This window comes from Tursiops truncatus, chromosome 4 (assembly GCF_011762595.2).
Source record: "Tursiops truncatus isolate mTurTru1 chromosome 4, mTurTru1.mat.Y, whole genome shotgun sequence".
In the NCBI taxonomy this organism is placed as follows: Eukaryota; Metazoa; Chordata; class Mammalia; order Artiodactyla; family Delphinidae; genus Tursiops; species Tursiops truncatus.
The window spans coordinates 68,432,598-68,450,954 of record NC_047037.1 but is presented as its reverse complement, the minus strand read 5'-3'; the positions used below and the strand labels follow the sequence as shown (position 1 = coordinate 68,450,954).

Below are 18,357 nucleotides of genomic sequence, written 5' to 3'. Positions count from 1 at the left end.
AAATGTTCTCCAGTCTGTGAGTCACCCACCCAGCAGTTACGGGATTTGATTTTACTGTGATTGAGCCCCTCCTACTGTCTCATTGTGGCTTCTCCTTTGTCTTTGGATGTGGGGTATCTTTTTTGGTGAGTTCCAGTGTCTACCTGTCACTGATTGTCCAGCAGCTAGTTGTGATTCTGGTGTTCTCACAAGAGGGAGTGAGAGCATGTCCTTCTACTCTGCCATCTTGGTTCAGGGCCTATCACTTGTATTTTCTTCTTAGGGAGACTGTAGTTTTACCTTCACCCAAGGAAGAGAATGAAAACTTCCACACATAGTAGATAAGCAAGTTATGTTTGCTCTTTGAGGGACAGTCCCCAGTCTCTACAGCATTGTCATTCTTATATATGGCTTTGTCACATTGACTCATCATCTCTTTGTCCTTCGAAATTTTTATCATTTACTTTATTCTTCCTTCCTCTATAACTAATTTGTTTCAGCCTCCTAGACTGTTTGTGAAGGCATGGCCCTAGTCTTAGCATGCCTAAGAGATTCGTGAATCTGTGCCTTATTATTTATGGTCTTTGTCCAAGAGCAAACAGTGAGCACATTCATTAAGTGCTTGTGATCATCTTTCTGTTCTTGCAGGTCACTTATGATCCTGTTTATGCCATAAGGATTGCTGACTGATGCCTCCCATTTGCCGAATGAACTGGCTTTGTGGCTGTGGATAAAGCTTTATTTCATCAAACTCTCATTTACTTCTCAGGTATTAAATAAAACCTTCTAAGTTCCACACACTGTTCTAGATGCTGGAGATACAATAGTGAACACGTGGACATAGTTTTTGTCCTTGTGGAGCTCACACTTGGGTGACAGTTTAGAGTGATCCCCTCAATAGAAACTTTCAGCTGTTCCATCTTACAGTGAATATTCATTTGTAGTCATGAGTTGATCTTATTATCATCACCAAAATGAGTTCTAAATGGTCAACTGTAAGTTAGAAAAATTTTTAAGGCAGATGTTCAGTTATAAAAGATGAATAGTAGGAAAATAATTGGATGAAAAGAAAAGGTCACAAATTCCTCCTAGTTTATATTCAGGACTTCCAGAAGAGCATGGTAAACATGTGGGGAAAACAATCTCTGTGGACTGGTAATTGATTTGACATATTAGCAAGGCTCTTTGAATTGTTAATTATAATTTAATAAGCTGATGTTAATTAATCCCAGTAATGTATATTGTTTCTGTACATTCTAGTAGAGAATAGAAAAGCTAGAGATTCTGAATATGCCCACATAACCAATCAGTTACATGGGTTAACCAGAATTAGGCTGGCATGTCAGTTTTGGTAGTGCTAGTCTCATTCAATTTTGTAATATAAATACTATGCCTGTATGATTTATTGTTCAAACTAGGGCAGTTTTTGATGGTGAAAGGAGGTACCCTCGAGTACAAGGGATCTAGGCCCACCTAATTCTTGGCATGCTGAAATAGCAAATTACCAGGCTACTAGACTATTTTTCCTTTTCCAAGTTCATCATCAAGCAAGTTCATCATAACCAGATGAAATGATTTCTTATTAACACTTTTATGAAGAAATTCTGCCCTTAAATCCTCTCCCGTTGGTGGGGTGAGTGGACCCTTTTCTTTTTTTAAAAAAATTGGGAAGACCTTGAAAGTTTCCAGCCTCTAATTCCTAAAACCTACAGCCTGGCTAACTGCCCAACTTTTGTGCTCCCACTCTACCTATGACAATCTCTATCTTATACCTTACCATGTATTTTAAAATCATTTATGTTTCTGTCACCTTTATTAAGCTTTATGTTTCTCTAGGGCAGAGATTGTATTTTATTCATACTCTAACTTCTCTGTGTCTCTGATTGCTCATCTTTAAAATACAGATAACAGTACTAAAGTCACAAAGTTTTATGAAGAAAAAAATAATTAAAACATTTGGAAACCTTATAATAGTGCCTGGCACATAGTAAGTTCTTAGTAGTGTCAGCTCAATATTATTATCATCACTATTTGTTATCACAGTGCAAGTAGTCAATGTCATGTACACAAAACATGTACACTAAATATTAATTCATCAAACATTTATTAGTGTTTTCTATATTCAAGTCAATCTATACGAAGATGAATCAGGAGCCTATTTTTAAGTAAGGATGGGGAACAGGAATGAGATATGCACATAAAGATAATACAAAATAGAAAGTAACAGGTGATGTAAGAGAGGTAAATATATAGCAACATTGGTCTTACTATTAGAGAATATTTTCAGACTGAAAGGATCAGGGAGGACTGTAGGAGTGAGAATGAATTTTAGCTGAATCTTGAGGAAACTATAAGATTTCGATACGTAGACATCTGTGTTAGTGGTGTAAGGACGTGAAGATATTCCAAAAATGGCTATGTAAGTAAAGGTATACAAAAGGAGAATCTTGAAATCTGCTTAGGATAATGGCAAGTATTGTCTAGGGATTAAGCTTGGAGAAGACCTGAAAGGTAGTTTGGATCCAGATAATAGAAAGGTCTTGAATGTCACACCACAGATTTTGCATTAAATTTGATTTATTTTTCTATTTAATAAAGCATCTGGGTTTTAAAAATTATGAGTAAAAATAATGAAAGTTCATGAACTTGGAGGTTCTCCCTGTTCCCCTTCACTATAGATAATGGGGAGGTGGTAGTATGAGAAATCATCTTGGAGTCCATGCCAGGACCCTTAGGTTGTGAGCCTGGTTCTGCTCCACTGTGTGACTCTTATCAAGTCAAGTGCCCTGCTTGCCTCTCCATTTGTAAAATAATAAATATTAAGGGTGTACATAGAGGACTCTAAAGGTAACTCCTTCTCTAAAACTTTTGAGAGGGAAAGAACATGTAATGGGTGCAGTGCTAGGAGCAGAAGTTATTTATCCCAATGATATAGGCAATTATTCTTCAGGGTCTTCTCTTACTCTTAGCCTACTTCCAGAAACTATCAGAATTTAAAGAAACACTGAGTTTTGTGATTCCCCCCCAATATATATTTTTAATTAATTAGTTAATTTTTGGCTGCATTGGGTCTTTGTTGCTGCACGCGGGCTTTCTCCAGTTGCGGTGAGCGGGGGCTACTCTTTGTTGCGGTGCATGGGCTTCTCATTGTGGTGGTTTCTCCTGTTGCAGAGCATGGGCTCTAGGTGCTCATGGGCTTCCGTAGTTGTGGCATACCAGCTCAGTAGTTGTGGCTCACAGGCTCTAGAGCGCAGGCTCAGTAGTTGTGGTACATGGGCTTAGCTGCTCCGCGGCATGTGGGATCTTCCCAGACCAGGGCTCGAACCCGTGTACCCTGCATTGGCAGGCGGATTCTTAACCACTGCGCCACCAGGGAAATCCTCCTCCAACTGTTTACTTGTGCATGTGATAGGAGAGCCGAAAGGTTGGTAGACTCTAGGCTGTGGCCTCTGTAATCCCATTCTCAAGCGTTTTGATTCCTCAGTGCTGAATCACAGCAGTTGATCAACAGGAGTCCTCCACCAATAGATGTCCATGTCTGGCTGAGCCATAATGATTAATATTTGTAATCATAGCCCTAAGGCATTGGAGAAGCCCCAGGATATCTTCTGATTCACCAAAGGAAGATGGTATTATAGTCCGCCTCAGGTTTCTTGTTGGGAGTACATTTTATTGTATTTCAATATTTTGAAAATTGGGATTAGACGTCTACTGTGGAGGGATCTTTGTGTAACCTGGGGTGTTTGATTAATTGGCACAGGTCTTCCATTAGCCATTCGGGATATTAGTTTTCTAGATTTGTTTTTATGCCTGAGAATAAGATTATTTTTCTCAAGGAGAGACTGACTGTTCTCTCAGGACAATTTGTTCTATTAAAAAAAAAAAAAGGTAGTAAATACACTCTTGCCCTATTAAACATGTTGGAGATAAACTAAGTGTAGTGTGGGCTTTTAAAATGTTCTGATATGAAAAGAGTACTTTAAGGGATTTTTGGCTTTGAGAACTTCCCTAGAACCTTATACAAGAAAAACACTCTTCGTCTGCATCTTTATAAAAATGATTATTTATACAGCTTTAAAGCACTTATCAATAAAGGGCCTCCCCACCCGTGGGGACTCTGCTTCTTGGTAGACTGTTGGAAAGAAGCTAAAGCACCACACAATGTCCTCAGTGGCTTTGTTCAGAGAACTTTAGAAGCCCTGGAGCCTGTTCATGGAACAGTTTTGAGGTGGAGGCCAAAGGGATCTCGGGGAGGCAGGAAAACTCAGAGTAGCAAAGAAGTGGGAGAATATTAATCTTTGGTAGCTCCAGGGCTACTCCCACTCTATCCCTGAGGAAAAAAACAAAACAAATATGGAAATACAAAGAGAAACGTAAAGTCAGTGGGGGAAGTGGGTAGAAGAGGAGGAAGCATTCACATGAAAAGTTACTGCAGCAACTAGGAAGGGAACCCCAAATTGTGACCGTTAAATGGAATTTGTAAATACACTCCTCTTTTCTCCTTTCTGCTTCTGAATAAAACCATACCCAGCTCGGAGACCCCAGTTTCCTCCAAGGCTTCAGTAATCCATCCTGGAAAATCGTATTGGATTGATACACAATCCCAATCCAATCCATTTTCTAGTTTGCAAAGGAAAATCCGGTCCGGCGTTTATTTTTAGCAGCGCTCCCTGTGACCGAAAGCTACAGCTCTTCAGCGGGGATAACTGAGGACCGTATTGGGGAGAGAAGGGAAGAAGGGCGGGGGAGCGGGAGGCGGCCGAAGGGACTCCCTGCGCATGCGTGCCAGCGCCCATGCAAATCTGCTGTACATCCAGAGAGCAAAGTGGGATGATCTGTCACTACACCTGCAGCACCACGTTCGGAGGACAGCTCCTGCTTGCAGCTTCCAGACCCAGGTAAAAAAAACAAACGGAGCGGGCACCGTGCATGCATATCAATACCAGGTCTCAACCTATCCCCTGAAGAGGCAATCTGCTGCTGCTAAGGGTCCTTTGGTGGCTGATTGCAGCTTCAAGGTTTAAGAAATCCCATCTTTCAGGAAGCCTGAGGGGAAGAAAGGAAGTACGGGCGAAATCATCAGATTGGCTTCCTGGATTTGGGAATCTGAAGCGGGCCCACATCTTCCGGCCAACTTCCATTGAACTTCCCAGCACTCGAAAGGGACCGAAATGGAGAGCAAAGGTATGAGGCTGTCCCCATCGGGGGACTTCCCGCTGCATGTGCGTGTGGCCAGGGCAGCCCTCGGCGAGGGGACTGCAGTGCTTGGGGAGTGAGCATCATACTAGGTCGATAGGAGGAGATGCTATGTCCGTTGCAGCACCAGGGAAGTGTGGCAGGAAGGCGACTTCTTTTTAACTCCCACAGCTTGGAAGACAGTGTTTAATACTCCATCAGTTGCGTAGTGAAGTGTGATTTTTTTTTTCTTTTTAGGTAGGGGGGTGGGAAGAGTCTTTAGATGGTGGGGGAGGTGAGATATGTTGATAAAGCCGTTTCTTTTCTGTAGAATGGATGGGTTCAAATAAATATATTTCATTTGCTTTAGGATTGCTGACAGGCACGTTTGTATCTGATATCCAATAATGCATTGCTATAGAAAAAATGTTTGGATTTCTCCACCCCCACCCCACGAAGATGGTATTTCTGGGTGTGTATGACCACATCCTACTGCATTTTGAAAATATATCAGCAGAGAAATTGGGTCTATTTGGAACAGTGTGCGTTAGAACTGACCTCTAAGAAGAACAGTGTATCGGAGTACTGCTTGGCTCCAGGCATGATGCATATTACTAGTTCTGGATATGTATATATTAATATTCTCCTCATAGCAAATCTGCATAATATACACATACTAACTGGTAAATGAACTGTAAAAATCAACTTCTGATGGCATATTTAACCATAAACAAAATGACTATTAAAATTGTAAGATTGGATAGCCTTTGGGTTTAACTCCATCTATGCAGGTCTCCTCCTCCTCCTCCTCTTTAAAACGCCCACCAGCTTGCAAGAGTCTTGAGTAATGTGGTCAGATATCCAGTAGGAATACTGGATGTATTTAATTGTGGTGAAATCAGAAGAAATGATGTCAACTTTTATGAAACTATATTCATTACCCAGAACTCGAGAAGCTATATTTGAAACAAGGTTTTATTTTTAAACCAAGAATGTCAGTCATTGTGGTAATGTGCTCAGGATCAGGGAGTGGTGGTGGGTTACCTATTTCTGGGCTGATTAATAAAACTGGAGCGTCAAATGATAGCAGGTACCTGTTCAATAAAGTATCTAATTAGAGGAGTTAAGTATTTCAACCTAGGTAAGCATTTTTAGTATGAAAATAACTGAGTCAACATGGATTCAGACAAGCTGGCAAATTTTAATTGGGATAATTTTATTCTGATATTTTGCTGATGGGCATTTCCTTGACTAACAATGATGTACATATATGAGAGATCCCATGTCAATAAATGTACATGAGGCATATATTTATTAGCTGTATTGTAGAATCCATTTTAAAACGAGAAGCCAAGTCTTAACTCATAGAGGTCTGTAATATTCCAGTTGATTAAGTATTTCTGGAACATGAGATTAAACAAAAGACAGTATCGTTTTACTAAGAAGCATTTTTTTTTTGTATTTAGAGGACACCTGCTGTTTGATTATTAAACTTGGTTATTTGGCAGAGGTTCTTGGTAACATTTTTGCATCCAATTTATACACTAATTCCTGGCCCATCATAAAAAGAGGATGTATCTCTTAGTGATAATTTTTTATTTCTCCTCGTTTCCCATAAAATATGCTACATGTTATGCAGGGTTCCAGGTGGTTTATATCTCATGCTGATAACAGTAGCATTCTAGCTGTTCTGCCAGTCTTGGGATTTTGGAAAGGAGAAAGAATCTCAGAAGTTTATCTGGGAAGAATCAGGCCAGAAGTTCTATAGAAATCCAAATAGCAGTGATACAGGCATGAATCACAGCACTGACCCAAAGGCAGTTAATAATTTTGCCCCAAACCAATACTGTGGTCATTTTGCAGAGTTACCATAATTGCTTCAGGCAAAAGACACGGTGAAAGTCCTTTTACATGTTAGTTCTCAGACTTCCTTTGCAAAACTGAATTAGCCAGGTACTGATCATATGAAGAATGGCTAATTATTTACACATTGGTCTCACTTTCTGAGTTGATGCAAATGGCACAGCTAAAAATGGTAGCTAACTTGAAATTTTATTATAGAAGAAAAAAATGTGTATTAAGAAGAATGTATCCATATCCCATTTGAATTGGTGCATCTTAAGTACTTTATGCTACCATGTACAAACTTCTTCCCTCAACAGATTCAAATTTAATTCCAGGAAGACATTTTCAAATGTAAGCATATATATTTTTTTCTATTAGAAACTCTTTCAATACTCAAAGTATTATTACATGAGTCAGTTGAAAGTTCAAGAGTTCTCTATCCCAGAAAAAAGGCTAATGGCCCAATTAATCTTGACTCTTGTTGCCAGCATTTGACAACCTTCACATTACCTCCAGCATTTGAAAACCTTTCTTAGAGCACTTGTCCAGAGTCTCCAGCAAGTTGAGCATCAGTTATTTACAAATAAGGTCAATTTTTTTTGCTTCCTTATTTACTCTTTGCATCACTTCCTGTTATCAGGGTAAAGAGGAGAGGAAAATAAATCAATTGACCTAGCAATCAATTTACAGTGTAATTTCAGTGATCCTTATGTACCATGGTAATTAATATTGCCTCAGAGATTTGGGTTGGTGTGTAGCCTGAACAGCTTTGACAGAATTTGTGCCTTGCAGTGGTTCACAAACTTTGATGCACATTAGAATCATCTGGCATGCTTTTAGACATCCTCATGCCTGGTCAAACCCTTTCTTAGTTACGTCAGAATGTTAGGGTAGGAGAGAGGCGTAGGTGTTTATTTTGAAGATATCAGGTGTTACTGTGTTCGGGAATAACTCATTTAGACTCTTGATAATCAAAATGTGGTTTGATTTAGAAGTGCAGAACCTTGATCTTTACTCCAGGCTTACTGTATCAGAATCTGATTTTTAATGAAATCCCCAGGTTATTTGTATGCACATTAGTTTGAGAAGCATTGATTTACAGTGAGGAAAGAACTTTCCCTCTCTCTCTCTCTCTCTCTCTCTCTCTCTCTCTCTCTCTCTCTCTCTCTCTCCCTCCCTCCCTCCCTCTCTCCTTCTCTCTCTCTCTCTCTCCCGATCTTCTCTTTTTTTCCCCCCCTTTTCCTGTAACACATCTTTTCTTTGTCCAGCTAGGTTCTCAATCTTAGGCTGGTCTATTAGAAACACCTGCAGAGCTTTTGAAGCATAAAGATACTTAGGCCACACCTCTAGACATTCTGGTTTAATGGGTTCTGGAGTAGAACCTGGGCCTAGGTATTTTTAAAAAGCTCCCCGAGTGATGCGAATTGATAGTCAAAGTTAAACATTGGTCTAGGATCTTGCTACTCAAGGTGTAATCCATAGACAAGCAGGATTAACATCACCTGGAAATTGTTAGAAATTCAGAATCTCAGGCCCTACTCCAGACATACTGAACCAAATCTGCATTTCAACAGCATCTGCTTGTCATTTGTATGCATATTAAAGTTTAAGAAGCACTAGTTTAGACCTTAGGGGACTGATTGTATGTACGAATGAACCACTCTGGGGACCTCAGTGTAGAAGATTTGAAATTAACTAATCAATATGGAAGCTTCTGCGTATGTGATCACGTTATAAGTTTTTGGTTGCTTTGGGAAAGAATGGAAATGAAATGCAGAAGAAATTGCTTGCCTCACGGTTATATCAGAAAATGGACTCATTTAAAATACCCTCTCTGTTCTTCCTCCAGCCGTTTAATTTCAACCCCTTGATTATCTTTTTTTAAATAAATTTATTTATTTATTTATGTATTTTTAAATTTTTGGCTGTGTTGGGTTGTCGTTGCTGTGCGCGGGCTTTCTTTAGTTGTGGAGCACAGGCTCTAGGCGCGCAGGCTTCACTAGTTGTGGTGCATGGGCTCAGTAGTTGTGGCTTGCGGGCTCTAGAGCACAGGCTCAGTAGTTGTGGTGCACGGGCTTAGTTGCTCCGTGGCATGTGGGATCTTACCGGGCCAGGGCTCTAACCCGTGTCCCCTGCATTGGCAGGCAGATTCTTAACCACTGCGCCACCAGGGAAGCCCCCCCGATTATCTTTAAATGCTTATTCTGGGGCTTCTCTGGTGGCGCAGTGGTTGAGAGTCCGCCTGCCGATGCAGGGGACACGGGTTCGTGCCCCGGTCCAGGAAGATCCCACATGCCGCGGAGCGGCTGGGCCCATGAGCCATGGCCGCCGAGCCTGCGCGTCCAGAGCCTGTGCTCCGCAACGGGAGAGGCCACAACAGTGAGAGGCCTGCGTATCGCAAAAAAAAAAAAAAAGCTTATTCTGTAGGTTTATTTTGAGCTCCTTAAAATGTCCTGGTATTAACCCATGGCAGTGTGATATTAGACTGCTTAAATTGAGGCCCATCTTAGAGTGAATATAGCATTACCTTCTTCTCATTGTCATTTGCCTCTGTTCAGTTCTTTTGAGTTCATTTGCCATCCCCCTTGCTATGTAAGATCTTCCCTAACCTCCCTTACATCTAATTAATATTTACTAGTATACTTTATATGACCTAAAGTCCTTGTTTGTCCTTCACATACTACATTTCTTACAATCAACATTATAATTTTTGTGTTCTTTATTTAAACAAACATTTATTGAGCACCTGCTATGTTCCCAATGTGCTTAGTTCTGAGAATGTAAAAGAAAACTGAGATGTAGTCTCTGATCTTAAACATCTCACTCTCAAATCTCCATTCATAGATAACTTTTTTGTGGGCATAATATGAATCTCTAATATTCATGTAGCTACTCAGGTGCCTGCATCAGATAAAACATTTTCATTTACATAGTAGGGACTCAGATTATATATGTTGAATTGGATAGCCTTTGTTCATGCATCCAGGAGATTATAAATTGGGAGAGGTGAAAGAAGTTTGGCTATTTCAGAACGTAGAAGGCAGTAACGTGACCTGCTTTCTTTATAGAGAACTACACATGTGTTCCCCGTGAAGATTCAACTGTGTTCTGAGTTTCACACCAACATTAGAGGCAAGCCAGGGGCATGAACCAACATAGGTAAGGTATAGAGTACTCATTTCTCTGAAACCAGAATGGTTCACCCTGCAGGAGACAAAGGAAATGTCTATGCAGCAACTAGTTTATCAGAGCTGGGAAGTGATTTTTAGAAAAGCTACTTTGTGGTTAAAAAACAAACAACCAAATCTCTGAGACCATTGTAGGATAAGTAAAATATAATACGGTACAAAACATAACAGAATACACATTGGGCATAGGAGATCACTTCATATCCCAGCTCTAATGGTGTAACATTGGACAAATCACTTTTCCTGTCTGAGTCTTAAAGATTCTTAAATATCAAAGGGAGTTCATTTCATTTAATTCAAAATATTTAATGAGTTGCCACATTGTTAAATGTAGGGGATGGTGATATGAATAGTGCATTGGGTTGCCCTCCAGGAGCTTACAGTCTGGGGATACATTGACAGACTCAAGACCTGCCGATTTCTAACATCATATGTCTCTTCTCCATTCATCTTTCAGAGTTCTAGTAGGTTACCCAGAAGGCTAGAATCTAAAGTCGTGGTGATTAATGACCTCTGCGGAGGCACTTAACATTCCACAACAATAATGCCTGCCTTTTGTTCCACTTCTGGTTTCTTTAAACAGAATTTTTGTGTGGGAGAACATTTGAACTCTTGCTAAGTACCTACTCTAAAAGCTGTCCAACTAACTAGCTACCTGGCTAGTAACCTATTGTCTGAGTCAGGTGGTTATTATGAGGTTTGTTAGTAATGAGTCTGGAGGTGGCCAGTTAGTTTTCTTCATCATTCCCTTATCCCTGTCCTTTTATGCCTTTAAGCTTTTGACCCTATTAGGTGTGGTGTTTTATGCTTACTGAATGACTAATAATTATGTTATACTGGATTTGTTAATATTGGGTTTCCTGATTTGTCACATTCATGAGACACTCTGTATTTTTTTTAAAGGGCTATTAATATATGTCATCACCCTTAAAACCTTGTGATTAGACATTTTAACTTCATTTTGTAGATAACAAAACAGTGGCTAAGAAAGACGAAGTGACTTAGGCAATCCATCTTCTCTTTATTTCTCTGTAAAATAAGAATTATTATGCCTTCCCCAAGCCCCATACCCCCTATATCATGATTATGAAATTAAACTCGTACCAATAAACCGTTTAGAGTTTAGAATCATAGTCTTTCATTATTATTAGCTGTGTTTGTCTTTTCATTAGGATCTCATCCTAGAGGGGAGAAATTAATCCTTTGCCATTTTTGTAGTTTTAGCAGCAAGCATACTGCATACACACTCAACAAGTTATCTCCTTTGACTTCTGCAAAGGCTTTAATTTACCAAAAGGGATTTCATTTGTCCTTATTCTATGTATTTTGTTTGCAGTAACTCCTCAAAAACGTGAATTTATCTCTTTGTTGCTCAGATGTAGGTTCAAGGCAGTTATATAACATCTTGTGGGGTTGGGGATGAAGATGCATTGGGTCAAGTATTATACCTTGGTTGGGTTTAAAACATAGACTGTGTAAAATCTGGCCGCTAACAGGATTTTCAGTCAGGGGTGCACATCTGAATCACGGGGCACCCCATGGTACATAGGACTTGGATATTTAAGAAGCACCTCATGTGATCAGGATGTGCACTCTCAATTAGGAATCAGTAGATAAGCTACAGGGTGATTAATATGAAATGTTAACAGGTACGTGTGTCCTTTGTCAGAAACACTACAGTACTCCTGCTTCCTGGACCTTGATTTTTATTATTGCCTTCTTTAGTGTTAAGAGAGCGAACATGTAGAAGAGAGAAACTAATTCTTGTCCTACAGGCTTGGGTTAGAAAATAGACATGTAAATAGATGGCGTGTGTCTGAGGCCAAGAAGACCCATGACTTCCCCCAATGTCTTCATCCTCATTGGCATCCCTGCATGCAGAATATGGTGGATTTTGTTCCAGGATCAATGTCTATAGTTCTAATTTTAGTTTGCTATTCTCTCCAGTTACTTTTTGAAACAGTCTCTGTCTCCCTGTCTTTGGGAACGTGGGACTCCCACCCAGGGAGGCCATGGTATTTTGCTGCTGTGATCCAACTGATGGTACGTTGGCAGGTATCCCAGGGGACACCTGTTGCCTCTCCACAGAGCTTTTCTTTTTCATTTTTTTAAGCATATACTCTGCCTGGCTTTTTACTTGAAACAAATCCCACCACCAGTGATTCAGAGAGCACAGATAATTGAAAATGGGCTGTAAACACTGTAGAAAAAAAAAAAAAGGAATGGTAAGCTGCTATTCTGAGGTCAGTATGTAAAAAGAGGCAATATTTGGGTAATGATGATTGGATTGTGAGGGTTTTTTCCTTTTTTAAATCTTTCATCAATATTTTATTACTTTTTTTTCTATAAAGTACACTAGGTATTGGGCTTAGTTATAAATGTTTTAAACAGATCTACCTAAACTGAACTAAAGCAAAAATCTTTATGCCTGATGTTTTCACGCTTTATTCATGTGAGACATTGAAAGGACATTTGAGGAGATAACAGTCTTTTGAAATTGTGCTTATATATATATTTTACTATGTATAGGGCACTGTGCTTTACATATAGTGACTCTAATCCTCATAACAATTCAGTGAGGCAGGCGGTATTGTTATCCCTATTTTAGGGAGTAGAAAACCCCAGCATAGAGATGTTAAGTAATTTGACCAAGTCACATAGCTAGTACATAGCAGACAAGCTTCGGAGTCTGTGAGCTTAACCACAACTGAACATCTGAGGCATACTTTGCTGTGGTCTGGTACTTCCTTTGCTGAAACCTAGGCCAGTTGTGTACACACACATACGATGTTTACAGTTTATTAGCCTTCAGGATGGTGATCTCTGCAGGCTCAGGCTCACCAAAACCCTGGGCCAATCAGAGCCAGACTTGGGGAAGCATGAGGAGTGTTCCTGACTGCTGTCAGGTGGCTATGAGAGACCACCCGAGGCTCATATGCCTGAGGTGGCTTCCAACCCCAGGGGCTTAAGTAAGCATGGGGTTGCACCTCCTCTCACATCACCTGCTTACCTGGGAAGCTCAGTGGTGTTGTAGAAAGATTACAAGACTTCAAATCAGACACACAACTAGCAACTTGTTAGTCCTTGTGACTTGGGCAAGATATCTCTCTGTGTCTTCGCTTCCTTATTTGTACAATGGCTCTTTCAAGATGAATGAGACAAATAATATATATTATATATGAATGTAATAATATATAATAAATATATAATATATAACAAATATAATATATATTTTATATTTACATAATGAACCAAGTATAAAATCAGTACTCAGTATTAACAGCTGCTGCTGTTGCGATTATCCTCTGACCCTTAGGCTTACTATTAATACTTCCTCTCTTCCTGTATGGGGCTGGATTCCTGCCTTAAACTCCTCACTATCACATTAGCCCCTTTCATGGAGCCAGATGCAACTTTCAGTATCCTTCAGTCCATCGCATGTGAACATTCCTGATGCAAGATGAGATTCCTACCTGACGCTGATGCTGGCCGCTGCCACCATTCTTACTCTCACAGAACCATAGTCTTTTCTTCCCCTGGTATCGCCTGCCCACCCTACTTTGATACCAGCTGTGATTGGTCTAGAATCCATTCCTTCATACTTTTCTTTAGACTGATGACCCTTGCTGCTTCACTAGTTTTTCCTTCATTCTGTCTAGTTCTAGTTCACTCATTTTTTTTCCCCCTTAGGTTGGAACAAGCAGAATGCCATGCAGCTGTGGTATATGGCTTAAAATGATAGTTTTTAAGACCTACTGGTCTAAGTCGTGCTAAAAAATTAAAGAATAGTGACAAAAATGAAAGAAATCCGCTAATCTTTTTTGATCAGAATTTTACATTATTCCCATTGTCTGGCCTAAGATGAAGTTGAGTTTCCTCAGAAAAGAGAACTTGACTGTTGTGATAGGAATGTTGACATTGTTGCTTAGGTCCAGGTACCATTCCACTGTTCAGGGAAGAATAGTGAGAACAACCTTCTGCCCAGTTGTACCTGGTCAGGGGTTTTCAACTGTAAATATGGATTATAATAAATTGTAGGCTTGTTAAAACATATTTCTCGACCTCCTATAGTTTCTGACTCTGTGGGTCTGGGGTGGGCCTGAGAGTTTACATTTTCTAACAGGTTCCCCGGGGATGCTAATGCTGCTAGTTAGGGGATCACACTTTGAGAACCCCTACTGTAAACAATGTAGTCTATGATTCTCTTGTATTTGGGTATTATATCTAGAAATAAATGTACATTTGGCTGATCTTGGGGTAGCACTCTCATGACGGAACTCCATAGCTTAAAAGAGTAACTAAGATCACATCTACAAAATCATCCCAGTATTACCCATACCCACACACTGGTTAATTAGTACCAAGATGTTATTAATGGTGTATACAAATAATACATGTTTTCATTTATAAAATGAATACATATATTTATTTATCTGTGCCAGGCACATTGCTTATCATCAAGATTAGAAATGAAAAGAGACACAGTTTCTGACTTCACAGACTTGGTTTTGAAGATAGACACAAACAGAAGCCTAGGAAGAGCTGACAGTGGGGTATGCACGTGAAAATTTAAATTTAAAATTTACTTTTAATATCATACCTTCTGTGTGGATTACTCTGCCTAGGTGTCATAGACCAGGAACCAATGAATAATACAAGATTTATACCCTCTGCTGTTACACCAGATACAGAACTATAATCTGTGGGAATACAGAGAAGGGAGTTGGCATTTGAGCTTGGTCTTGCAGAAGGGATGGAATTGAAACATTGGAAAAATATTCCAAGCTGATGCAATAGTATGAGCAAAGGTATAGCCTCATTAATATACATGTAGCAACTAGGAAAGATTAAGTGATTGGTTAATTCATTAATCTGGCAAATATTTGATAAGCTGGGCACTGTTCTAGGTGCTGAATATAGTAGTGAGAAGACAAAGTCCGTGCCCCCATGAAGCAGGTAGTCCCTGCCCCCCAAGATTAGAAGAAAATTGTGGTGGCCTGTTACAAATTACATAATGTAAATAATGATAACTTATACTTCAAAAATATTAATATCAATTGTCTTTTTAAAAATTAGATTCCAGGGCTTTTAGAGTATAATTCCATTTGCAAAGCTTTAATTATTCCCTAGATTTTCAAGAAAATATCCATCGCACAAAGCAAGGTATACCTGTAAGCACAGTTCCACGGCCAGAGGAAATGCTGTGATCCAGTATTGCACTCTGTGACTTTTGCCAACCTCTGCTGCTGACACACTTCCCTTGCTTAGTGGAACAGTGAGTTTCATTTCTGTTCACCTTGGGCTCTCAATCCCCTGAAATTTTTGCATTGAAACTTACAGATTGGTATTTTAGGGGGAAGATCCAAAAAATACTTTTGAAATGTGTCAGGCTCAAAAATTGCTCTTCAGTGATCTATAAATTATTATCAACTCTCAGAATTACAGTAACAGGACAAACACTATACAGGTACTAATATGCATGCATTTTGCAACTATGCTATATGAAGTTCTTCAAATTCTCCTTAAGTATATGAAGATTCATGTAAGATATATGTTCTTTTTCAGCTTACCATCACTGTATTTTGATATTTTGGCTGTCTTTCTTTAGAGAAGATGAAGAAATTAGAGCAGTTTTTAACCCAATTCTGGTTTTAACCCAATTCTGATTTTGATGTCTACTTCCTAGCAGACGATATTGGGCAAGGTTCCTAATCTTCCTAACTCTAGATTTTCTCACTTATGTGATAGAGATAATAATAGTATTTATTCTTAGAGTTGTTTTGAGGATTAAATGAGATAGTATATGAAAGTGTTTGCCACACTGCCTGGCAAATAGTAAGCACTTAACAAAATGTAGCTATCATTAAGTATCTCAAAACTGCCTTATTATAACTTGGGGTACAAAATCATAGCCATTGCTTTTGCTGAGTCTGATGGATTCAGTTTGCTTAAAGGTTTAAATGAATTCCAAGCATAATACTTCCAGTCTGAGCCTTTAGTTGTAACTCAACATAGAGCTGTTTTGGATCAAAGTCTTAAAACAGTTTCAGGAAGACACTTCCTGCCAAACTGGACAGCTGTAATCAATGGTTGAAATCTAGAATACCACCTGTATAGAGAAGGTCTCAGCCTGGCTGGTGAAAGATTTATGAACAAGATTTTGAAAATGAAGGTCAGCAGATGATTTTCCTCAAATAACCATAAGGAGTGGTTACACAGATGGCAAGGACAGCCTTGTCTTTTCTCTGAGCAACCTCTTTTGATCCCTACTCCCCATTGAATCATGCAGGTCTTAGTAAAGGTGTGAGGGGGCTGGGGAACACTGCAGCCTCTGATGCTACTCATTCCTTCAGAAATGCTTCTAGAGCAAGAGAGGTGTAACGATGATCCCTCATGAATAACTTTTTTTTTTTTTTTTTTTTTTTTTTTTTTTTTTTTGCGGTTCGCGGGCCTCTCACCGTCGCGGCCCCTCCCGCTGCGGAGCACAGGCTCCGGACGCGCAGGCTCAGCGGCCATGGCTCACGGGCCCAGCCGCTCCACGGCATGTGGGATCTTCCCGGACCGGGGCACGAACCCGTGTCCCCTGCATCGGCAGGCGGACTCTCAGCCACTGCGCCACCAGGGAAGACCATGAATAACATTTGAGGTGTTGTCTTCCTTTTCTTTTTTGTGCACTTGCCATTTTTGTCACAGTTATGGAAAGTGTATTATCAAAGATAGCACTTCCTTGTCCCCTCCCTCAGATTTTTTTTCTCTCCAGAGACATCACTCGCAATTCTTTTTGCTATTTACCTCTGTGTTCTAAATGACATTCTCTTCTTACCTCCTCTCAATTTCTCAGCTCTATTTTTGATGTCCCATTGTAGAAATGAAGTTTTCATCTCTCTCTTACCATCACACTCTCACAACAGGCATTCCTCCTATCCTACCAATCTTCCCAGGGCTGTTACATTAATTGTTTTGGTTAGCTCAGTATTTATTAGTTACACTTTTATGACTATGTAAACGTTTTTAATGACTGTGATTACTCTTCCTTTCTCTTATGATTTTGTTTTTTTCTGTGGTTGATAGTTGTCTTGTTTTTTGTTTGTTCAGCTTTCTATACATACTTTTCACTATTTAACTCCAAGCCTCTGCCACCGTTCTGAATCTCAGCTCCAGCCGTTCTGATGCACAGATATCTTATCAAGTTCATCTTCTTGAAGTAATCTCTCTTGGAACCTTCTGACTTGGTTCTATATGTGCGCTTTTCCTTTTATGCCCTATGCACTGGTTTGATCCTGGAATCTCCGTTTCCATCACCCTGGAAAATCTCTGCAGGTCTCTTTGCTTGGTTCTCTTGTTTTCTTGTATCCTCTGTATTCTTCTTTCTTAATTCACTTGCTTATTTTGGTAGAATCAATTTTCCAGCAGCTTCCTGAAAAAAAGGATACACAGTTAAATTTTTTGGACCTTTGCATATCTGAAAATATATTCCTTCTTTCCTCATATTTGGGCAATAACTTGGCTAGGTATAGAATTCTAGGTTGAAAATAATTTTCCTTCAGAATTTAAATGGCACCACTATAATGTCTTCTCCCTTCAGTTTTGTTGTTCTTGTCTGATGACATTCTGATTCATCATTTTTTGAATATGATTTATTTTTTTCTCTTTGAAAAACTCTTTTTTCCCAGAGTTCTGAAAATTTATGAAGATTTGCCCTCTTATGGTTTTATTTTCACCCATTATACTGGGTACTTAGTTGGCTTCTTTAATGTGGAAACTTATATTCTTTGCATCTAGAAAATTTTCCTGAATTTTTTTTTTGATGATTTCCTATTCTCTGTTTCTTTTTTGTTGTTACTGTTGTTTGGCTCCAGCTTTTTTGAAATCTTGTTACTCAGATACTGATATCCTGAAATTTTTTTTTTAGTAGACTTTTTGACATGGACCATTTTTAAAGTCTTCATTGAATTTTACAACATTGCTTCTGTTTTATGTTTTGTTTTTTTGGCCCCGAGGCATATGGGATCTTAGCTCCCTGACCAGGGATCAAACCCACATCCCCTGCATTGGAAGGTGAAGTCTTAACCACTGGACTGCCAGGGGAGTCCCTGATATCCTGAATTTTAAAACATTTTTATTATTAATATGTTTTATTTCCTGTTTTCACCTCCTTTGCATTTTTTCA

At 39.4% G+C, this 18,357-nt stretch overlaps 1 protein-coding gene across 2 annotated transcripts in view; it reads left to right on the top strand.

The window, feature by feature from the left end:
* The first annotated feature begins 653 nt into the window (after nucleotides 1-653).
* Nucleotides 654-18,357, top strand: part of FGF12 (fibroblast growth factor 12) — a 567,554-nt gene continuing 549,850 nt past the window's right edge. The window contains exons 1-2 of one of the 2 annotated variants that reach the window (XM_073804029.1): nucleotides 654-748; nucleotides 5,021-5,163. In XM_073804029.1, the coding sequence (XP_073660130.1) occupies nucleotides 5,151-5,163 (13 nt within the window). In that variant the 5' untranslated portion in view covers nucleotides 654-748; nucleotides 5,021-5,150. Of the gene's footprint in view, nucleotides 749-4,769; nucleotides 4,878-5,020; nucleotides 5,164-18,357 lie in introns of those variants that run through there. The other variant, XM_019923348.3, reaches the window with a different exon arrangement.